Genomic DNA, 21,654 nt, shown 5'->3' on the forward strand with positions numbered 1-21,654 from the left:
GTGTGGAGCTGCTGTCCTGGGGGGCGATAGCTGGGCCCCTTCTGGATGGGGCGGCCCTCCAGGACTGTGGGACAGGGCCGCCCCTCTGCTCCCCCAAGGGTCTTGTTACTGGACAGGAGTTTGTGTGTCTGATGCACCATGAGGCCAAAGAGACCGAAACATTGCAGGGCCGAGCAAAGGAGAACAGGCGGCTAGTGCTCAAAAACGCTGAAGTCCCCTCCCTGGCGGTTTTGGGGGAGTTTTTAATAGGCAGAATTTGGGTGAGGGCTGCAGGGTGGGTAAATGGGAGTCAACAGGGCAGGGCTTGAGGACTTTGTGCTCAGCCTAAAGGTACCATCCTCCACCTGGATGGGGGCCTCAGTTCCTGGAACGGGGGACCCTGCCCTAAGGCTGCGCTTCTTGAACGCTCCTCCTTTGGTTTCTGCATTCCTTACTTTCCTGATTAGCAACTGTTTGAATCTGCCCTTAGAAGTCGCAGAAGTTCTTAAGAGGCTGAATAAAGCCTATTTACTACAAACAAATGCAGGGACTGGAAAGGATTTGTACTCAGGAGGGCCCCAGGGGGTCCTGCTCAGTTTCAGTCCCCTCCTTTCTCTGACACTCCTCTGTCTTGAGCAGCACAGGTATGGGACAAGACAAGGAATAATGTTGAGGATGGAGAGGCTCAGCATAAACTTGGCAGAGGAACTCGATTTGAGGGAGACTCAGTTCATCTGGGTGCTGCTCCCCATGGCCCTCTCTCCAGGGGCTGCCCCCAAGCCAGGGGGGCCTGGGGTGGAGATTTGTGGAAACCACCACAAGGCCCCAACTCCACTCCCGCCAGCAGCCTTCCCTGCAGGGCCTCCTGGCTCCAGCAGCTTAAACACTCCCAGAGCCTCAAGGCCCTCCTTGGGGGTGGGGCCCTCCCCTCCTGGGCTGTGGTCCATGTTGGAATGCACTGGAATCCGAGGCAATCTCGGTTAGGTGCTGGCCAGGCTCCCCCTGCAAACCCTCCAGGGGAGATTCCCTGGGAAATGGCCAAAGCCCTCCACCTGGAGCCTGGGCCGTCTGTGTGCACCTCCCGGCCCACCAGCTGGTGCCGGGTGAGTGGCCCCTGGGCTCCAAGGACAGGAGTGGGGCCAGCCAGGCTCTGAGCTCTAGGGCTGGGCCCTGCCCCTCCCTGCTGCCTCCCGCTCTGGCCTTTGAACTCCCAGGCCTTATCTCTGCCCAGCTGGCAGTCTAGGGAAAGGGGCAGACCCCAGGGAGACGGCTGACATCCCAACGCAGGTCTCTGCGAAGCCTCGTCTTCTAGAGGGAGTGTGTGGGCGGCCCCTTCTGCGCCTGGTTCAGTGGACCCCGGACCCTGAGCCTGTGGGGCGTGGTTGGGACAGGGGAGAAGCTCCAGGGACGTGGGGAGCCTGGGCCCCGAGGACTCTGTCCCTGTCGTCCGGTGGCATCCAGGGCAGGGCATCAGGCCGAGGACAGTGTCCCGGGCCTGGGTTCAGGTGGAGCTCCGGCCCGCCCCCCACATGCCGGAAGGCACTGCAGTGTGATATCCGTGGGTTCTAAAGGGAAATTAGGGGAGGGGAAGGTACAAGCCCGCCAGGGGTTCAGATGAGGAGGTTCAGATGATACCTGGCCCCTGGGTCAGTGAGGAGGGAAGCTGGAGAGATGATTCAGGCACCCTTCACACAGATCTGAAGACCATGGGCCCAGACTGGCTGGAGCCGGAGCCTCCGCTCCATTACTCAAGGCTGGCTTAGCGTCGGGGGAAAAGGCCTCAGCCCAGCCATTCAGCAGTCTTCCCAGGTCGCCAGGTGGAGGCCTGGCAGGCGGCCACGTGCCCTTGGGCTTTGGGGCACCTCTGTGCTGGCCTGCAGTTCTCCGCTCCGTGTCCCCCACATCTCCCATCCTGTGCCCTCCTTCCTAGCCCAGAGCAGCCATCGAGAGTGGCACAGGCTCCCCGGCATGTCTGCCTGTCCCCGCCTGGTGCTGGGGTTGTCCCCAGGCCCCTCCGGCATCCAGCAAGAGCACTGCAATTGCTCCCGTTCTAAAACACACACCCCTGCTCACAGTAGCGTGTTCACGAGAGCCAGAGGATGCAAGCAGCCAGGTGCCACCAGTGGGTAAACAAAATAGAGCCCACACATATGATGGAATACTCTCAAAAAAAAAAAGGAAATTCTGTCACACAGATGAACCTTGAGGGCAAGATGCCGAGTGAAAAGAGCAGTCACACAGAAGCACAAGCTGTTATGGTTCTGTAAAGCCAGGGTGGAAAGGATGGTGGGCACCAGGGGCTGAGGGGTGGGCAGGAGTTGTTCGGTGGGGACAATTTTGGTTTGGAAGGATGAAAAGGCTCTGGAGGTGGATGGGACAACAGGTGCACAGAGCGCTTAATGCACTTAATGCCACCGAGCTGAGATGTGTTTATCGTGCAAATTTTATGTTTTGTATATTTCATTGCAATAAAAAAATTAAAATAGACCCAAACAGCCCTCCCTGGCCCTCTGCCCCCTCAGCTCCCTGCCAGCAGATTGGGGCACTCTGGCACTCGTCGGGTGGCCTCCCCTGCAGCCTCACTCGTCCACCCATGCCCTCCTGAAGGTCACCAAGAGCCTCATGGGTCAGACTTAGCAGTGCTTCTGCAGTCTCAGTCCACCTGGACCCCTGCCCTCCAAGCCTGGGGCCCCAGTCTGCTCCACAGGCTCTGGTCGCCGGCTCTTTAGCTCCTGTGTTCATGTTTCTTTCCACAGCCTCCAAACACAGAAGTGCCAGTCCTGTACCTCGGGCAGAATTCCTGGCACCCAGGATAGGAGACCCCGGCCTTCACCCTTCTCTCTGGAACTCCAGCTTTTGACGTCCAGCTATGTGCACAACAGGCCCCCGTGATCACCTCAGAGCTCTGGCTCCCCAGGGGTCCATGTTGCAACGTGAGTTCTTCCGACCCCCAGGTGCTCAGGCCCAGGCTCACTATCGCTGCATCCAGCCCAGCACAGTCCATGCCCGGAATCTGATGGGCCCTCTCCCTGCAGCCTGGGTACCGTCTTTCCCTAGTAAAACACAAGTGAGATGGGGGCCTTTGCTGAGTACCTTGCTGGCACCCAGGGCTCTCAGGTACCCTCCCTGGGGAACCAGGCTCACTCCTCATCCTTCTACTCAAAGTTGAGAGGCTGTCCGTGACCACCCCACTGATAGCCTCCAACCTCTTCTATCACCATCTGAAATAATATGCTTTATTTCACTGCCTCTAGAAGCCACAGACATCATGACGCACCACTAAGAAAACGAAAATGCTACAATGAAACTCTGGGATGTGCCTTATCCCAACACCATGGTTGCTAAAACATGAACCAACCCATCTTGGAACCCAGAGCCTTGGTCTCACGGTTGGCTGCTGTCCGCCCAGAGAATGAGAACGAGGACGAGAACATGAACACCACAGGGCAGGGCCGCTTTCAGCACTGACGGCAGCAGCCTTCGTAGCAGGTGCCTGGGAACTGGTGTTTGTTTCCCCACCAGGCTTCGGGCAAGGCCAGCCCAGGGGCTCCCATGGTGTCTACCAGCTGGGCCTGAGGGACACACTCAGCGGAGGGCAGGAGAACACCCCACCACGAGTTATCAGCTGGGGCTCCTGTAAGCCACCGAACAAGGACGGGCCCCGCAGCAAAAGGTGTGAGGTGAGCTGACCTACGTGTCCTCCAGGGCACAGAGATGCAGGTGGGGCTATGGCCATACCTTCCAGCCTGGGCAGTGCAGCAGCCTCTGCACCCAGCTGGCCGGGCCTCCAATAGGCTGCCAAAGCTCTCAGGTGGGGTGTGGGGAGGCAGGAGTGGCCAACAGACTCAAGCCATCCTGGCCTGGGGGAGGCTCACGCACCAGGGAGGCTGCTGCCCCTAAACTACTGCGCAGAACCTACGCACTCCAGGCCGGCAGGGTCCCGGGGCCCCCAGGGCAGACAGCCACGCAAGGCGGACCTTGGGGGAGAGCCGCCCACACCCGCAGGGAAGTCAGAAAGCATCTTTATTGTGGGGACGGGGCTCCAGGTTAGAGACCACGGACAGACACACTTGACGGGGCTGCTGTGGACAGAGAGACATTGCAGACGTCCGGGGGATGCCGGAACCTTCTCGGCGCAGGGAGGCGCAGGCTCAGGCGTGCAGGAAGCGGTTGAAAGCGTTGTAGGCTGACTCCAGGTCAAAGAGCATCTGGCGCACCTGGGAGTCGTCCAGCTCGTCGGACGCGGACATGCCGCTCAGGGTCTGCAGCCTGCGGGAGCACAGCGCTGGGGGACGCAGGGGGCGCGCGGGTTGGGGCAGGGCAGCTGGGCAGGAGACACACACTCACCACTGGTTGACCGTCTGGCGGCCCTCAAAGTCAGGGGGCAGGTGGCTCATGCGATGCATGGTCTCCATCAGCTCCCGCAGGTCAGGCTGGATCTGTGGGGACAGTGCCGCTGGGACCCCCTCTCCCTCCTCCGGCCCCCCTCACCCCCCAGAAGCCGCACCTCGTCCATGGCGCGGATCTCCAGGCGCAGCTTGTCCATCACCGTGATGAAGAGCTGGGGACAAGCGTGTGTGAGGTGACACAGACCCCACCAGGGGCCAAGAGAGGGAGACCTCTTGCAGCCACAAGCCTGGTTCCTCTGCAGGGCCACCAGGGTCAGCCCCACCCAGCCCCTGGCCCTCCTCAGCCTCGGGCCTCCTCCTGCACCATTTGGCCCCAGGCCTCAAGGCCACACAGCCCTGCTGGGGCGTGGGAGCTCTGGGCCCGCCCCCTGTGGTTCAGTATAGGGAGGGACCCCAGGGAGCCACAGCCCTGGCGAGGCCCACCGAGACGACGTCGGCGATGCAGCGGTTGAGGTTGCCCTTGTCGTCCTTGATGGTGATGGGCCGGTCCTCCCTGATCCTCTCCATGGCAAGTGGGCAGTCCAGCTGAGGGAGAGCACCCGGTGCTGGGCCCTGCAGGGCAGCCAGGCCCAGCCACCCAGCGCCCACACCTCCCACCGCCCCTCAGGGTGGAGGGGCCACTAACTCACGCGGAACTTGCGACAGAACTCATCAATGGAACTGATCTCTGAGCCCTGAACCTGCCGGAAGGCAGCTTTGTACTGGACCAGGAGCCGGGAGCAGGCCGCCGTGTACCTAGGGAGAGGGTTACACTCCCGCCCTCAGCACCGGGCCAGCTATACCCGGCACGTCCTGCTTACCCTTGGCTCTTCCAGGGAGGGCTGGTGGAGGCCCAGAGGTGTGCCATTGACAGTTGAGCCTTCCCACTGGTTTATACAAGAAAAGAACTCTGGGAGGGGAGGGAGACAGTGGCCAAAATACGGCTGCCACACAGGACCAGCCCTGTGCAGACTGGCCCCAAGCCCGCGCTCGGCAGAGGCTCAGCCTGCCCCCTCAAGCCTGCTCTCCTGGACCGTGCTGGCCACACCCCCACATTAGCAGCTCGGGGTCCTCTGGGCTGGGCCTGCTGCACTGAACCAAGGCCCCGGGGATCTCCTGGCGGCCAGGCCTGGCCAGCAGCACCTCACAGACTGACCTCTGAGCCCTCCTGCTTGCCTTCTAAGCCTGTGCACTGATGAGGCCTGGGGGAGGAGGGGTGGGACGGAACCCCAGGACCAGGGTGGTGGGCTCACCTCTCCCCTAGAACATTTTAGTACTGCTGCCAGGACTTCTCTGGCTGAGATGGCGCCAAGGCCCTAGCACCCGGGGGACCCTCCTTGTGCTGGCTGGGCCTCAGACACAGGCCTCAGGCTGGGCCCCTGCTCTTCCTCCGCATTGAGCACCCAGCCCCTGGAGGACAAACACAAGCTTTCAAGGACAGGAGCCCACTGGTGGTGCAGGGAAGGCGGGCTCTCACTCGTTGGGGGTGACGCAGTCCTTGATGTACGCTTTCTCCAGGGCCTGCATCGTCTTCACAACGGCAAACAGCTCGGCCATGTTGTCATACCTGAGGGTGCATCCTTTAGGTGTGGCTGCCAAAGCAGGGAAGCCGGGGTCCCAAGCCCAGGGCCCCATCCAGGGCACTGGCCCCACCCAGGGTGGGAGAAATGGAAGCAGAGCTTGGTGTTTGGTCACCTCTCACCCCGCCCCTGGCAAAGGCTACTTGAAAACTGTTTGTTTGCCCAGGCTGACCCTATGTCCTCCTAACCCTCAGTGGGAGGAGGGTGCTGTGGGGGGAAGCAGGCAGCCTGGGTGCCGGACTCACTTCTCTCGCTCACGGGCATTCTTGTACAGCTTCACTTCCTATTGGGGAGATGGAGCAGAGGGTCAACCGGCAGCACTAGGGTGCCTACAGTACCTGGTGAGGCTCAAAGGGACCAATGGTGCCAGGCAGGTGTCCACCACTGACCTCATATAGCTCCGGCTTGTTTCCAGGGGCTGCAATAGAACAGGCAGACAGCTGGCAGTCTGCTCATGATGGCGACCCCTGGCCTCAGCCCCATTTCAGCAACACTCTCAAGGCTTCCCCAGTGCTATGTCCCAAAGGGCTCAGGGGGAGCCAGAGGAATTTCAGTCTCAGTGCCCCCATCAGTTTGTGGGGGTACCTAAGCAGAGGAAATGCCTCTGGGTCCAGTGTGCCACATGCCAGGCCTGGCCCTCCATTATACCTCTGCTTCTTGGCTACCCCACTTTACAGCTGAGTGACCACACATACCTCGCTTATGATGCAGTGACGGACCAGAAATGTTTGTCACATGCTTCATAATCTTTCCCCTGGTTTGGTGACTCCAGGATACCCAAGACCCCCTGAAGTTCCAGCCACACTAAAGCTGTCATCTCTGTGCCCAGCTGGTCCCACCTGGAGGAGGTCTCTGGGCCCCTGGCCACTCTGAGGCCTTATGGGGGCGGACACTTAAACAGACCGCCCACATTCCCCCTGCCGCTGCTCCCCTCAGCTTCTGCAGCAAAGGCTGAAAGCCTGGGCCCTTTGGGTCCCTGGGCCCAGCTTGGGCCACACTCACCTCCCATGCCAGGAGTGGCTGGGATCCCGTGAAACATCCTGCAGGCTCAGGTGGCCACAGCAGAGACCTGGGGAGCAGAGCAAGTGCTGACTCAAAGGTGACCCCTAACATCCCTGAGCACTGGGCCTCATGAAGAGCCTTCGCACCCTCGGCAGAAACAAGATGAAAAACAGCAATGAACACACAAGGTGCTGTGCACCGTGGTGGGAACACTAGCCCCGCCCTGAAGGCTGCCAGAAGGAAGCAGGTGCAGGTGAGCACCTCAGGAGAGTAGCACATTGGTGGGGCGTGGGGGGGGGGTACTGGTGTAGGGTGGGGGCTGCCCTAGAGCAGGTGACCAGGAGGAAGAGGAAGAGGCTGCAGCCATCAGAGAGATGACTAGGGGAAGAGCATTTGGGCAGAGGAAAAGGACACAGAACAAGAGGAATGCACTTAGAGACACAGAAGCAGGGTGGGGTAGGGGGCTTCCTGAGTGAGAGGCGTCCCAGGAGATGGGACAGACAGGCAGGGGATCAAAGAGCACAGCTCTCACAGACCAGGACGAAGAGTCTGGGTTCACCCTAGAGCAGCCAGTAGGAACTGCTAGAGGGCTGAAGACAAGTTTTGGGGGCTCTGGTTGGGCGGTGGGCTGACCAGAGTGGACGCAGGAGGCCCGTGCCCAGGCAGGAAATTGATGTGGTGGCTGGGGCCAGTTCCAGCCATGCTTTGGAAGTGGAACCACCAGACCCAATGAAAGATGTGAAATGGGATAAAACTTAAAAGACTCAAGAATGACACCCTTATTTTTGGACCAGTGGCACCATGGCAGTAAAGTGAATTGAGATGGTGAAGGTGGACAAAACAGGGTTTCCAGGGCAGGCGGTGTGCAGGAAAGCACCATGGTTAGGATATGTTGGGTCTGAGAGACTCCATAGACATCCAAAAAGGCTGCGGAGGCAGCTGGAGGTCAGGGGAGAGGCCTGGGCGGGCAGAGCTGAGCCAGTAACACTGTAGGGATGGCTGGCTAACGGTGAACGAAGGCAGGAGAGAGAGCAGCGCTGGCTGGGCGCCCTGGGCACCCCAGCGTGTGGAGGCTGGGCAGCAGGGAGGCGAGATAAAGGCTGGGAAAGGGCAACGTTGTTCAAGTTAAGCAGCAAGGCAAGCAGCAGGTGTGTGTGGCGAGGTTGAGAAGGTGGGTGCAATTACAAGAGTCCACGGGGGTGGGGACACGGAGATCATTCAGGCACCCTCCTGGAAATCAGAGAGGAGGAGGTTGAACAGAGCAGACTGAAGGAAGAGGAATAAAAGAACCGTCTGTAGGCCTACAGCGGGATTCCACTTAGCCACGAAAACGACCGTCCCCGGCTACAAGCGAATCCTCGTCTAAATCTCACAAACCGGCCCCTTAGCCGGAGTAGCCAGCTTGCAGAGAAAGGCCACAGCGAGTGCGTGGGGGCCTCCCACTCGGACGGCTACCGCGTCCAGGCGAGCGGGACGCCCTGGGATCGGGCTGACCGGGCGCGGGCGCGCAGGCGGGCCGCGGGAGCCGCTGGACGACCGGCGGCCCGGCCGCCACGAGCGCCACGCTCTGAGACGCCGGTCCCGGTGAAACGGCTGACAGCTTTGGGACCGGGGCAGAGCCAGAGCCAGGAGACCGGGGGCGCCCGGAGAGGGGACCCCAAGATGGGGAGAGAAGAGGAGCGCGGGCGCGAGTACTGCCCTCCGCGGCATGGCGATGCTCTCGGGCCTGGGCCCGTAGCCCTCGCCCATCCGGCAAGCCGCCCTCTCCCGCCCCCGGGCCCGCAGTACCTGGACCGCCTCGCAGGTGCTGGAGATGGCGCGGGGGCCCTGCGCCTGCGCGCGCCCCGCCTCGGCGCTGGGCCCTAGTGTCTGCGCCTGCGCGCGCCTCCGCCTCGGCGCTGGGCCCTGGCGCCGGCGTCGGCGCCTGCGCGCGGGGCTGGTTCCCCGCCCCGCTGGTGATGGAACCCGAGTCCCGCCTGACAGGGACTGGAGGCTGCGGTAGTGAAAGGCTTTGCCTTCACCTGTCGGGCCTCTGTGTGGCCAGATCTGCCCTTGACCCTGGGCCCCATAGGGTTAACGGAAGCTGGGACTAGCAGAAATTCCTAAGCTTGCCTTTGTCGTTAAAATTCGCTCTTCTTTAACTTGCTTCACTGACCACGCTCGCTTTGTCACTAGTGTTTGCGTGTCCTAATAAAGGTATTTCCTCTCCGTTGTTTTTCAGTTAGTTGGAGTGGGCTGTGTCCAGTTTGAACAAGCCAGTTAAGACTGGCTGGGACCACCGCCCCCTGGGCCTGCACGTGTCTGATACCCTTTTGATATCAGAAGGCCCAGAACTGCCCCCTCAGATCATGCCAAGCGCCGCCACTTTTGAACATGGGTCCCAGGAAGAAGCAAGTAACTCAGGTACACCTGTGAGGCACACTGATGCTCATCTCCCCTACCTCCCAGTCTCCTTTCCCCCTGCCTAAGACCACCTTGCTTGTTTATCCCACAAATATCCCAAGCCCTTACTCTTCTGGGAAGTGGACTGAGAACTATCCTCCCACCTCCTTACTTGGTGGCTGTGTGAACAAATCCTTTCTCTGCTTCAAACCTGGCGTCTCAGAATTTTGGCTTGCTGTATATATGCAGTGATACCCTCAATCCCAGAGGGCTCTGAGCTTCCCAACAGCAAAGCAAACCCCGCCTTCCACCTCCCACCAGCCTTTCAAGCAGCTGCAGAGGGAGGTGGAGGCAGCAGCAGAGTTGCTTTATTAGGGGCTTGGGTGGGCAAGGGAGGGCGGGCATGGTGCTGGCCTGTCAGAGGCGCTTGAAAAAGAGCTTATGGCCTTGGTCCAGCGTGCAGGTTCTGGGGCCCAGCCGGCTGGGCAGCAGCCGGTGCAGGGCACCCCGGTCCTCAGCGGAGAGACGTCTGCTGCACAGCTGTAACTCCTGCAGCTGTCCCAGAGCCTGGTCCCAAAGGCCCGGGCCCAGGGGGCCCTGGACAGCACAGCCTGCAGAGGGGAGGCGGGAGCAGGCTCAGTGGTGTTCGTGGCAGGCCCCATGAAACTCCCAGGCCTGTGTTTTTCCCTTTACCAATGTGGCCCTCAGGAAGAAATACATTTCCTTTGAGGCCCCAAGGACTGCAGTGAGGTGCATGAGGAAAGCCCAGGAAAGGCCCGACAATTCTCTCAGGAGTGTGCTCTCCCGGGGGGGCTGCCGAGGACTATGGGCACCTTTCACAGCCAGTGGTCAAGCAGGAGGGAGGTCGACTGAAATAAACTCTGCGTTCACATCTGTGCCTGACAGTGTCTGGAAACACCTGGGTCCCTTCATCCATAAAAAGGGCCCAATGGGGCGCCTGTGAGTCTCAGTAACAGCTGCCAAGGCTCGATCCTCAGACTAGAGAGCACCCAACAGGCTCGGGACCCCAGGGAGCTTGGTGAGAGGGTATAAATGCCAGGAAGCCAAGTGTGCGGGAGCAGCCTCCTACCAGTCTGCCTTCAGGGGTGCCTTCCTGGAGGAGCCAGCCTGGTCCTGTGGGGCGGTGGGTGAGGAGCAGGGGCTTCCTGGGTGCACACCCACTTCCAGCCCTTGTCCTCCTAGAGAGCAAAGCCAGTCTCTTGCCCAGGGCCCCAGTAGGATGTGCCAGTTCACCAAATGCACCTCTCTGGGCTCATCCTCAAGACAGTTCTGGGAGGTACTGTGCCTGGGTGTGGCCAGAAGGAGGACAAGATAAGTTCTCACTTAACAAGACGGTCCCTTGGTCCTCCTGCCCTACGGTTTTAGGAGCTGGGCTCATGCTCCCTTCCTGTGTCAGCCTCAGGAGCTCAGCTCACCCTTGCTATCTGGCTGGTGACAGTGACAGCCCCTTTAGAGGAGGCACCTGGTATGTCAGGTGTGGCCACCATAGCCAGGGCTCACCTGCCAGGCCAAGGAAGCTGAGGCCTTGGGGCCGCTCTCGGAGGGCAGACAGGAGCTCCTCCAGGCTGGCACAGCTGATCTCGGGGTTGGCGGACAGATCCAGTGAGACCAGCGAGGGACAGAGGGGGAGACATCTGAGATGAGGGAAGAAGCATGGGGGTCAGCTTCCACCATGAGGGGAGCTGCCCAGGTGAACCTACGGCTCGGGGGCCACAGGCCAGGCCTAGCAGGATTTGCTCCAGCCTGGCATGGGCGCCTCTGACACTCCTGAGGGCCTGCTGAGGCTACAGGGCCACCAGAGCAGTCGCCTGTGTGTGGGCGGCTGCATGAAGGGCGGCAGGAAAGGACACACCAGAGGGGAAGACTCTGGAGAGCTAGGCGAGCATGAGGGCTGCCAGGAGGCAGGTTAGAAGCTGGAGGCCAGGTCTCAGGGCATGCTTGGGGAAGGAGCCCCAGCCCCCCCAGCCTTCCCAGCCTCCTGGGCTTGAGATGAGGACCCCAGCAGGACGGTGGAGGCACAGGCTGGGTGTGTTACCTGCTCAGGTCTCTCACTGCCTTGTCGCCCAGGTGGTTTGCCGACAGGCTCAGATGCTCCAGAGCACAGCCTTCCTAGACAGTGGAGCCCACAGGGAGCCACTGAGAGGGCTGCCTGTTCTCCCGGCTTCCCTGTAGAGGCCCGATACCCAGAAAGCCAGATACCTTCTCTCTTCCTTGAGAACGAGGGGGCAAAGACTGCCTGGCCCCCAAAGCGCCAGAGGGGAGCAGTGTCCCTTCAGTTTGCAGACCAGAAGGAAATGCCTCTTCCTCTGGTTATGTCACACTTGGCACACTGTGACATGACAATGTGACGTGTGACAGACCAGCCCTGCCTGAAAAAGCCCCAGGAGAGACATACCTGCTGGCCAGAAATTCACAGCCTGAGGCAGGCAAGTCTACAGAAAGCTTTCCCAGGCCCTGTTCTTCTCAAACCTGCAACCCTTTCTAGCATCCCCACCCCCAGTCCTAGGTGGCTCAAAGTTCTTCTGGCTTGGCACCCCTCCTTGACTGCATACCTTCGTCAGGTATCTGACCATGGGCTCCACAAGGCCTGTGTCACTCTTGCTGGCTGTCACAGCACTCAGCTCCAGGCGCAGGAGGGTGTGGGCGGGGAGGCTCTGCAGGGCCTGGGCCAGGGCTGTGGCGCCCAGGACATTGTAGGACAGGGCCAGTGTCTTCAGGCACTTGGCATCTGCACCACAGGCCAGAACCTCCGTCAGCCCACACAGCCACCACCCTCAACCCTGTAGCAGAGTCCTGGGCCCAAACCCTCATGACCCCCTGGGGATGCTGTCAGGGGAAGCTGTCATCATCCCTGAGATTCTGTGCACAGGAAAATGAGGTAGCTCTTGCCCAGGGTCACCAGCTGGGGAGGGCGCAGGACCAGACTCCTGTGCCCAGCTCTTTCCCACTATTTCTGGTTTCCTTACCTGCCCCGACTCCCAACAGGATGGCCCCAGGCTACCTGAGACAGGCCCTAGGCTGGGACATCCAGGCGTGGTGGGGTGGGGTCAGGGAGCACTCTGTCTGCCATCCCCACTGCAGACCCTCCTCCCTTCCTGCTGCTCTCACAGCTCTGAGCCCCACTTCCCAGCTCTGTGGAAAGCCCCCTAGAAGACCCTCAGTCTCTAGCCTCTCAGTCCCAGAACCATGGGTCTCCGCAGCCCCAGTGGGGTTCTGGTGGAACTGTCTCTGGCAAATGGAACACTCACAGCTGGTGAAGACAGGGGGACTGGGGCTCTGGCCTGCCGTGGAGCTGGGACCAGGGGTATGTCCTGGGGGGACAGGCCACGCCAGGCAAACACCAGATGGCCTTCTGAGCCCAGAAAGGTCCAGCACCCAAATGTACCACATGCTGGTACCCCAGGAGCCCTCTTGCTCAAGGCTCTCCAAGCCCCTGGACATGCCCTTCCATTGGCAGCTGGAACCCTGAGGCCAGCAAGTGGACATGCCTAGTGGCTCACCTCGGAAGGCATTGTCAAGGGCCACCTGGTGGTTAAGGAAGAAGCTGGGGCCAAAGCCACAGGCCCGGAGGTACAGGGTGCGGAGCAAGGGGCAGGCCTGCAGAACAGAGGCCAGGGCCCGGCCACAGCCATCCCCGAGGGGGTTCATGCTTAAGTCCAGCTCTTCCAAGTTCTGTGGAAGACACGGGTGTCCCACAGGATTTGGTCTCCCTGCCGTCCCAGGGCTGCGCTCTGGCCCCTGCACCTTCCCACCCAGTGATGAGCTGAATGTGGACATTCTGACGCTGCCTGGTTCCCAGCCCACCGTCCCCTAAGCCTCTACCTGCAAGGTGGCCTGCCCCAGGAGGCCTGTGGCAAGCTGGCGCAGGCCTTCAGGGCCCAGGTGATTGGAGGAGAGGTCCAGGAGGGTCAGGCCGGGCACAGTGTCCAGGGCAGCCAGCAGCTCAGCAATGCATCCATCCTCCAGCTGGTTCCCTGCCAGATGCAGTTCCCGGAGCGCCGAGTGCAGCTTCAGGGCCCGCAGCAGAGGGGTGAGCTGGGCCTGGCGCAGGGCCAGGGAGCAGGCGCTGAACGAAGGGCCTGAGCCCTGGTGCTCCATGGCCTGCAGTACCTGCCGGTGCTCCCCTGGAGGGGGTGTGGTGTCACCAGGACTGGAGCCTGCCTGTTCTGCCTTGTTACCCACGTCAGGCAAACCAGGGAGCCCCTCTGCACTCATGGGCCCTGGGGCACTCAAGGGAGCCAAAGAGCCCGCCCCAACAAAGCTGGGGACCCAGGGCCCATGAGTCCCACTGCAGAGCCACTGTGGGATGCTGACCCCTTACAGACCTGGTCATCTTCCTCCACCCAACACCTACACATGGACCACTAGGTGAGGGAGGGAATCCTGAGGACAGGTGTAGTGGGAGGGGACCTTGGTGAATACCTGGGGTCCTGGGACTGGAGGCCTGCAGACCTGGGAGCAGCATGCCCAGCCTCGCTGCCCTGGCTGCTACAGCACCTCCTGGTCCCTTACCTTGCTCCAGGCTCTGGCAGGCTCTGCGGTAGCGGTCCATCAGTGGGGGAAGGTCCCAGGAAGTCACCTCAGCCAACACCTGGAAAGCACCACTGGAATGCAGCCTGGGGGACCCAGTGCTGGCCAACACCCTGAGCTCAGGGCCTTGGTTCCTGCCACTCACCTCCTCATTGTTCTGCAGCACAGCAGGGATGGGGTCCTGGGGGGCCAGCAGGGCCCCCTCTTTTTGTAGGGTGAGCCGTGGCAGCAGCCCACAGGCCTGGTGGTAACGTTGGGCGGCCTGCTCAGCCAGCCAGGCCACAGAGTGGGCCTCCCTGCTGTGAGGAGAGAGGGCACGCTAGGTCCCGGACTGGCCAGGTTCCTGCACATGCCGTGGAGAGACCCCCCGGGGGTCCTGCCATCCCTACTCTGGGTCTACAGCCCCCTTGTCTGACTCTCTCCTCTCTCCCACCCCTGCCTGGGACAGGCCAGTGCCCCCAGCAATCTCTGGCTCCTCTGGGCCACCCCTAGGGGCCACAGGGCCTAATCTGACACCCTGGCCTGCAGCCTCATCCCAGCCACCAGACCCACCAGCGAGCAGACAGAAAGTCAAAGTGAGCTCTCCTCATACATCCCACCTGATCTACAAGTGCAAGGGTTCCCTGCTGCCCCCGGGCGCCACCTCTGGCTTGGAGCCCACAGAGGCACAGAGGGAGCCAGGGGCTGGGAGGAGGCAGGCAGTGCCTTACCTGTGCGGGACAGGGATGAGGAAGAGACTATCCTGCACTCGGACTCGAACTCGGATGGGAGGGGGCAGGGCCTGGCCCTAACAGGTGGGGGCAGAGAAGAACAGGCTGAGTCAGAAAAGACGGAGACCCCGCCCCCACCCCCCCAAGCTGGCTCTACTCCAGGCTCGCACACCCACCGAGGGCTGGCCTGCTGCAGGGCTCTCCCCACCGGGCCCCGAGGTCCTGGGGACCTCGGGGCCCTGTGGGGCCTCCATGGCTGGGCTGCAGTCTCCCTCTGGTCTGACCAGTGCACTCCAACTCTTGAGGGAGGGCAGACGGCTCTGTCTGGCCCGGGTCCGAGGCCTGATGGGACTCGCACTGCCGCCTGATCCCGAAGCACTGAGCCTCCTGCCGTCCCCATCGCTCTGGGGGCGGGGCGGCCAGATATCCGGGTGGCTGTGGGTCCGAGGCAAGTCATCCTCCAGCCAGTCCTCAGTCAAGCATTCCTCCCCAGGGACGAGTGCTGCCGGGAGGCTGGGGGCCTCGTCAGGGCCTCGCAGTGGGCTGGGACCCAGGCAGCAGCTCCGGGCACTACCCACACCGCGGATAGCTGCACGGTAGGCCACCCAGCCAGCACTCGCCATGGCTGCCTCCCCTTCACTGCTGGGGCCAGGCATCCAGGCCTTGGCCTGCTGGGCTGGGACAGAGTGCCGGGGCCTCTTCTGGGTTGCCTGTGGGGGACCTGAGCTGTCCTCACCCTCTGAGCTGCTACTGCTGGCCAGCCTGTGCCTGCTCCTCCGAGGTCTGGTCACAACTGGTGCCTCATGAGAGGTCCTGGCACTTGCCTGACAGGCCCCTCGGGATCCTGGGCAGGGGCTTGATGGGGGAGAGGTCTCAGGGTCAAATAGATGGTTACTTGGGAGGGTCTGGGGAGCCAGGGAGCCGTTAGGAGCTGCAGAGAGAGAATCTTGAGTGAGGCAGTGCCCGGCACCCTCCCCCGCCACCCAGGGCCGGGGACTCCCAGGCTAGGGAGTCGGTGCCCAGGCAGCCGAGGAGATGTGTGCTTGCCTCGGCTCAAGGAGGCCGCCTGGAGCAGCCTCTCCATGGCACCCGCCTTCTTTTGCGTCTCGCTGTCCAGATCCCTGCTGTACAGCTTCACCCACTGCTGCAGGGTCTCCAGCGGGCTGTGGCCCTGTGGGACACCCAGTTGAGAAGGGCTGGAGGGAGCAGCCCCTCCAACCACAGCCCACCCGGCCTGTGTCCACGCTCACCTTCCTGGTTCGGAGGGTGACCGACGCTCCCCGCTTGATGAGCAGCTCGGCCACCTCAAAGTGGCCACAGTTGAGGGCATCGTGCAGGGGAGTGATGCCCTCACAGCCCTGGCCACCTGGGTCATCCACCGCAGCCCCATGGTCCAGCAGGAAACGGACGATGTCTGTGGACCAGGGGACATAGGCCAGTCCCCAGACCCCTTTTTGGACCCCTCCCCGTGCAGCAGAATCTGGTCCCACACTCACCCAGATGCCCGTAGTTGCAGGCCTCATGCAGGGGCGTCCAGCCACAGTAGTCCCGAGGGTTCAGGGGGTGGCCCTGTGACCGAGAACAGGAAGGAGCCTAGCCTCGGGCTCTGAGGGCTGAGGGGGGCCCATGGATCCATCCCCCAGCCTGGCCCAGGTCACATCAGAGTGAGGGGGACACCCCCATCACGAGGCAGGTCCTGGGGAGGCCCACAGAGGCTGCAGACGGACAGCAGCCTCAGTGCTCACTCCAGCCCTCGTGCCTATCCTGCTCCCCTGGTGGAGGCTGTCCCCCTCAGTGCTCCTGCTGCAGCCTGCGGGGCGGCTGGACAGGGTAGGGGCCCACCTGCCTCACGAGGTCCTGGACGCGGCCCAGCTTGCCCTCGATGCAGGCCCGATGCAGCAGAGTCTCCCCAACGTCGTTGCGCCGGTTCCACTGTGGGCATAATCACCCCACGACGAGGAGCGGGGATGTGACCAGACAGCACTGGTGAGCACGCTCAGCCCCACGCTCAGCCCCACGCTCAGCCCCACGCTCAGCCCCACTGTCCTCACCTTGTTCACCCTCCGCCGGCCCAGGCAGCCTGGAAGCTCCTCGTCCTCCTCTAGCTGCGGGGACCTGCCATCAGCTTCATCCTCTGGAACAGAGCCCAGCCCACCGCCCAGGTGAGCCCAGCCCCTACCCTGTGATCTCTCAAACCTGGAGGGCAAGCCTGGTGCTGGCTCCTAGCCCACTCCCAGCCCTGCCCACAGAGAAGGCACCTGACCCTCCTGTTCATCTGGCACTGACCTCTAGCCCCGCACCCATGTCCTGCTTTGTGGTCAGTCTCCCCACTCCCAAACCTCAGCTGTCTCTTTCCTGGGAAGCACCCTTGTCGAGCCAAGTCACCCCTACAATGAAAACAGTTCCCCCCTGAGCCCAGGCGTCCTCCACCTGCACCGCCTTCTTCTAGCTTTCCCACCCAGCTGGCCCCTCCCACGTGCTCTCTGCCAGACCCCCTCTTCCCCTCTGCCTCTGCCCTCGGCTCCCTCCTGTGCCTCCGGCCCCTTCCAGCACTTTCTTCTCCTTCACGCGCTTCTCTTCCTGTGGCTGGCTGTTGGATAGCACTGCCTAAAGTTCCTGCTTTTGGCCCTCTCTCCCCAGCCCTCTGCAGTGTCCACACCCATGCACAAGCAATGCCCAGTCTGAGGCCGCTGAGGCACGGCCAGAACTTCCCAGGTCCCTGGCCGCTACCAAGAGATTCTGAAGACCCCTCAAGTTCAAAACTAAAGCTGCCTCTTGGCTTCAGGGCCAGGTTCCTGCCACTCAGCCAGAAGCTGTCTTACTCCTGGGGCTCACCCACCTGCGTGCCAAGCCCACCCCAGCCTAATCATGAGGCCGACCAGCTGACCTCTGGGAAATCTGCACCCACTCCTCCTTCTCCCTACCCCCAGCCCCGGGCACCCTTCCCGAGCTGGCTGTTTCCTCCTATCACGAGTCCGTGAGCAGCCCCACCTGCCCCAGCCCAGAGCAGGTGTCAGGGGGAAGTGCCAGCGCAGCCAGCACCACGGCTAAGGCGCGCTCGGGCCTCACCGCTCTCCGAGAGCTCCACCTCGATGGCCTCCAGGGTGTCGTCGTCGTCGTCCCCTTGGTCGCCCTCGTCCTCCTCGTCCTCAGCCACACCCAGCTCCTGCAGCCTGGCTTCAGTGCCAGGGGCCTCCTGGGGCTGCAGCCTCAACTGCACGGTGTGGAGGTGCTGTAAGGCCTGCCTCTGTGGAGCAAGGGACACCAGCTCAGGGCCCAGGGACATGGGTCGGGGGCGAAGAGCACAGGTAGGCCGCGGGGAAGCTGTAGGTGGGGCTCCCACACCTGCAGCTGGGGCTGCCGAGCCTGCTGGGCACAGCTGAGAGCCTTCTGGAAGCATGGCGCCAGCAGCTCGTAGGCATCTCCGGCCTCCTCACGGGACAGTGCGATGTTCAACCAGGTCTTGGCCTCCTAGGGGAGGGAGGACGAGCTCAGTGGCTGCTGTCCACACAAGGCAGGAGGTGACAGCCTGGGAAGGAAGTGCCCCATGTGCCCACCCTTCAGGGGTGGTGGTCCCAAGAAAGCCACGTGCACTGGGCAGGGCTGGGCCCCGACACCCCTCACCTCCAGGGCGTTGCCGCCACGCAGCCTTAGCTCCTCCTCATAGTGGCGCACGGCCTGGCGGTGGTCCTTCATGTCTCCCAAGGTGGCAGCCAGAGACACGTGGATGACAGCCAGCTCAGGGCCTGGCCTGCGAAGCAGCTCCGCCAACTGCAGCTGGGGAGGCAGCGACAGAGAGGCTGGGGCTGCTCCACAGCCTGCAGCCTAGAGTGTCTCTGCCCTCGCCTCCCACCCCAGCTGGGTGCCCACCTGCTTCTGGTAGGCCTTGGCGGCCTTGGGGAAGTCACCGGCCTTGGAGAACAGGTCCCCCAACTGCTCACAGATGCCCATGGCGGCCTGAGGGTCACTACCCTTGGACTCCTCCAGCTGCTGCTGCAGCCGGACCACTGCCAGCACTGCCAGGAAAAGGCTCGTGCAATCGTGGCACAGCCCTGGCCTTGCCCTTGATCTGGCTCTGCCGCCTGCTGGCCACATGCAGAGGCAGCCACCCACCCACCCCAGCCTTCGTTCACCCGTCTGTAAAGGTGGGAGTCGGAGGAGCTGTGTCATCAAGTTGCAGCAAGGATTAGAAGTGACAACTTAGGGCAGGGATGGGCTTGCAGCATGGGGGTTCTGCTGACTGCCACTCATCAGCACCCCCAGGCCACGTGTCCTGTCCACACTCCCACCCGGTTAGGTGGGGACAACTTTCGTCTGCAGTTTGCCAGTGACAATGCTGGCTCATCCATAAACCCCCAGCCGGTCTCCTGACCTCGCACAGTGCCCCTCAGAAACGCTGTGCTGTGTGTACACTCAGAGAGTTGTGTGAGTGGGGGGGGTACAGGCCCCATACTGATGCTGCCACCTCCCAAAGGACACACACCCAGGCTTCCTCTGCTGAAGGAGCAGTGCCCTCCCCTCCTTTGCTAGGGGTTCAGCCCCCAGGTCCCCTTCCAGGCTCACCATACTTGAGGGTCCGGCAGACCACTGCCTTCTGCAAAGGCTTCTGGGAGCCAAGCCTATAGGCCTTCTTCAAGGCTCTCTTGGCAGCCAAAAAATCCCCCAGGTCTTGGAGGACCTGGTGGGCAAGGAAGGTGAGGCTCGCAGGCTCCTGAAGGCCCAAGCCCACCCGAGACTGAGCCCAGGGCCACTGAAACCGGCACCTGTGAGGTGAGCACGCAGCACTCGCTCTCCATGAAGGCCTGCTTCATGACACGCGCGCACTCCCGGGCCCCCTCCAGGCAGCGCATGGCCTGGGAGTGCTGTCCCCTGCGCCAGTGGATGGCGCCCAGGTTGTAGCGGGCACGAAACAGGTCCTCGTAGAGGTGGTTCTGCCTGTGGGTGGTGACAGGTACTCAGCGTGCCCAGAGCACCCAAAGTGCCGACAAGCAGCTACCGACGCTGCCTGGGCTTCCAGCCCCGCAGAGCCACGCATGCCCATCTCGCCCCCAGCACAAGGTAGACTTGCGGGGCTCCTCTGCTAACAGGAGGCTGACAGGGCAGAGGGTTGAGGTCCAGCCAGGCTGCCCTGTCAGGGGGATCCTGGGAGCAGCCCATCCCCAGCTACTTCCCAGGAACTGGGCACTCAGCTCTCTCCTGGGGCCAAGTGGGGCCTTACTCAGCAAGAAAGATACTCTTCTTGAAGTAGGCGTTGCAAAGAGCCATCTCCTGCAGGCTCTCGAAGGTGAGGCCGAGGTTAAGGTAGAGCCGGGTCCTCATTTCACTCAGCTCTCGTTTGGCCAACGTTCCTGGAAGATGCCCCTCCAGACACTCAGTGCCTCTCCTCCACTTGGGCCTGTCCAGCCCCACCCAGACCCCTCCTTGAGCCTCTCACTGTGGCCACCAGGGCTTCTACTACAGACAGTGTGGAGGACAAAGACAGCCAGACCCAAGGTTATCAGGAAGAGCACAGACCCTGTGCCCCCTTATCAGGGCTGGGGCTGGCGGTGCTGTCTCTAAGAACAGGTCTCAGACTCACAAAGGGAGAGCTCAGGCAGGCAGACCCACCACATAGGTAGGCAGGCAGTAGGGCAGTGGGGCTCCTCTCCCTGCAGAGTTCGGGAGGCAGGTGGGGAGGGCCAAGACCCGAGGGCAGTCACCTTCCAGCTTCTCCTCCACTATAGCCAAGCTTTTCTCGAAGGCAGTCTGTGCCTGAAGCAAGGCGTCCTGTGACTGGTGGTGATCATAGATGTCCAGGTGGGTGCGGCCGATGGTGGCCCAGGCCCTCTGCTGCTCGATGTAGTTGGACAGGGAATGTGCCAGCTCCAGGTAGCGGTGCTGGTGCTGGAGCCCAGAAAAACGGTCACTGAGCAACCACCACCTCAAGGAAACCTCACGTGTCCCTCAAGGGGGTCCCCACTCTTGCCCAGGAGAGACCCCCCACTCCCCAAACCCTTACAGAGCAGGCCAAAGCCAGGCCACACACACCCCATTTCCTCTATGCCAAGGGCCGTCTGGGGGACAGGCACCACACTCCAATTGGCCAAGGTCATCACAGGGGAGAGACAATGAGTGGGAGTTAGCTGGGCTGCTGCAGCCCAGAAGCAGAGCCAGGGCAGCTTTGTGTGGACAGAGGGTCTGGATCCCCACCCAGCCTGCCCACAACCTCACCTCCAGTGGTATGTTCATTAGTGGTTTCTGGGGTCAGGCTCCCAGGAGAGGCTGTGACGCAGTCGCCCAAGGACCAGGCTACCATCCTCTGGCACAGGGCTGTCTGGAGGTGAGGCCCCATGCCAACACGTCCCCCTCTGCCCTCTAGCCAAAGGCCTGGACAGTGGAGACTGTGCCTCCCTTCTCAGAAAGGGGCACCCCATTAAATGGGGGCTCAGGAGAGCTAGGTGTGACCGGCAGGGTGTCAGCTGGCCTCCGCTCACCTGCAGGGCAGCTGAGTAGTCCTCCATCTCTGCCAGCCGCTCTCCGATCTTGCGGTGGGCCACCGCGCAGCCCAGAGGGTCGTCGGTGGTCTCTAGGAGCTGCAGCTCTTGCTGGTGCTCCTGCAGGGCCTCCGCGTAGCAGCCTGGGCGGGTGGGCCCGGCAGGATTCAGTCTGGCCCAGCAGTGGGGCAGCGGCCAGCAAGGCCCTCCACCACCCAGCTTCCCCATCTCCGGCCTCCCGGGGCCTCCCGGCTCCCCGCTCCCAGCTCCCAGGCCCGGACCCCACCCGCGCACCATGGCTGGCCAGGAGCTCCCCTAGCTGGTGGCAGAGAGCGGCCTCCTCCCGCAGCTGCCCGCTCCTCTGGGCCTTGGCCTTGGCCTTGCTCAGCTCTGCACAAAAAGGGGTGAGGCCGGGATGCTGAGCCTCCCCGCCCAGGAGGGCCAGGCCCTCTCCCGACCCCCAAGCTCAGGCTCTCGGTCCGAGACTCACGGCGAAGCTCGCGGTCCAGGCTCATATTCTGGCTGCCGCGCGCAGGATTCCGGACTTCCCGCGCAGGATTCCGGACTTCCCGCGCCTTCGCTCCGCCGC

At 62.2% G+C, this 21,654-nt stretch overlaps 2 protein-coding genes and 1 long non-coding RNA gene across 7 annotated transcripts; 1 reads left to right on the forward strand and 2 right to left on the reverse strand.

Moving 5' to 3' along the window:
* Positions 1-3,985: 3,985 nt before the first annotated feature.
* Positions 3,986-8,844, reverse strand: VPS28 (VPS28 subunit of ESCRT-I). Its single transcript, XM_072950022.1, has 10 exons — positions 8,738-8,844; positions 6,950-7,016; positions 6,337-6,365; positions 6,193-6,230; positions 5,845-5,934; positions 5,018-5,123; positions 4,812-4,913; positions 4,487-4,540; positions 4,327-4,418; positions 3,986-4,248 (listed from the first exon to the last, which is right to left on the reverse strand). Exons 2-10 carry the CDS (start codon positions 6,984-6,986, stop codon positions 4,131-4,133), a joined length of 666 nt encoding a protein of 221 aa, XP_072806123.1. The 5' UTR covers positions 6,987-7,016; positions 8,738-8,844; the 3' UTR covers positions 3,986-4,130.
* An 833-nt stretch (positions 8,845-9,677) lies between these two features.
* Positions 9,678-21,654, reverse strand: TONSL (tonsoku like, DNA repair protein). Of its 5 annotated transcripts, none has more exons than XM_031690469.2 (26): positions 21,556-21,654; positions 21,360-21,455; positions 21,066-21,208; positions 20,292-20,475; positions 19,811-19,940; positions 19,356-19,527; positions 19,156-19,270; positions 18,463-18,608; positions 18,217-18,369; positions 17,938-18,063; positions 17,662-17,839; positions 16,644-16,726; positions 16,435-16,524; positions 16,089-16,161; positions 15,843-16,006; positions 15,640-15,763; positions 14,769-15,523; positions 14,593-14,669; positions 14,028-14,178; positions 13,865-13,943; positions 13,175-13,476; positions 12,853-13,024; positions 11,905-12,080; positions 11,388-11,461; positions 10,853-10,986; positions 9,678-9,942 (listed from the first exon to the last, which is right to left on the reverse strand). In XM_031690469.2, exons 1-26 carry the CDS (start codon positions 21,578-21,580, stop codon positions 9,749-9,751), a joined length of 4,116 nt encoding a protein of 1,371 aa, XP_031546329.2. In that variant the 5' UTR covers positions 21,581-21,654; the 3' UTR covers positions 9,678-9,748. The 5 variants fall into 5 exon arrangements, with proteins under 5 accessions (XP_031546329.2, XP_006211262.2, XP_031546330.2 ...); XM_006211200.4 differs by having other exon boundaries at positions 14,028-14,181; XM_031690470.2 differs by lacking the exon at positions 10,853-10,986 and having other exon boundaries at positions 14,028-14,181.
* On the forward strand, positions 16,618-17,397 carry LOC140689359 (uncharacterized). The gene is made up of 2 exons (XR_012064299.1): positions 16,618-16,754; positions 17,233-17,397. It is a non-coding gene; the product is annotated as an uncharacterized lncRNA (long non-coding RNA).

This window comes from Vicugna pacos, chromosome 25 (genome assembly GCF_048564905.1).
Source record: "Vicugna pacos chromosome 25, VicPac4, whole genome shotgun sequence".
Lineage (NCBI taxonomy): Eukaryota > Metazoa > Chordata > Mammalia > Artiodactyla > Camelidae > Vicugna > Vicugna pacos.

Excerpts from the sequence above, each read along its gene's own strand:
- TONSL (XM_006211200.4), bottom strand. The coding sequence starts at position 21,580 with ATGAGCCTGGACCGCGAGCTTCGCC. Across the intron at positions 18,609-19,155 it reads CTGCCGGACCCTCAAGTATG|TGCTGGCAGTGGTCCGGCTG; the intron begins GTGAGCCTGGAA and ends TTTTCCTGGCAG. Across the intron at positions 13,025-13,174 it reads TGGGGCAGGCCACCTTGCAG|AACTTGGAAGAGCTGGACTT; the intron begins GTAGAGGCTTAG and ends TGTCTTCCACAG.
- VPS28 (XM_072950022.1), bottom strand. The coding sequence starts at position 6,986 with ATGTTTCACGGGATCCCAGCCACTCCTGGCATGGGAG. Across the intron at positions 6,366-6,949 it reads AGCCACTCCTGGCATGGGAG|CCCCTGGAAACAAGCCGGAG; the intron begins GTGAGTGTGGCC and ends GTTCTATTGCAG. Across the intron at positions 4,541-4,811 it reads GCATCGCCGACGTCGTCTCG|CTCTTCATCACGGTGATGGA; the intron begins GTGGGCCTCGCC and ends GCTTGTCCCCAG.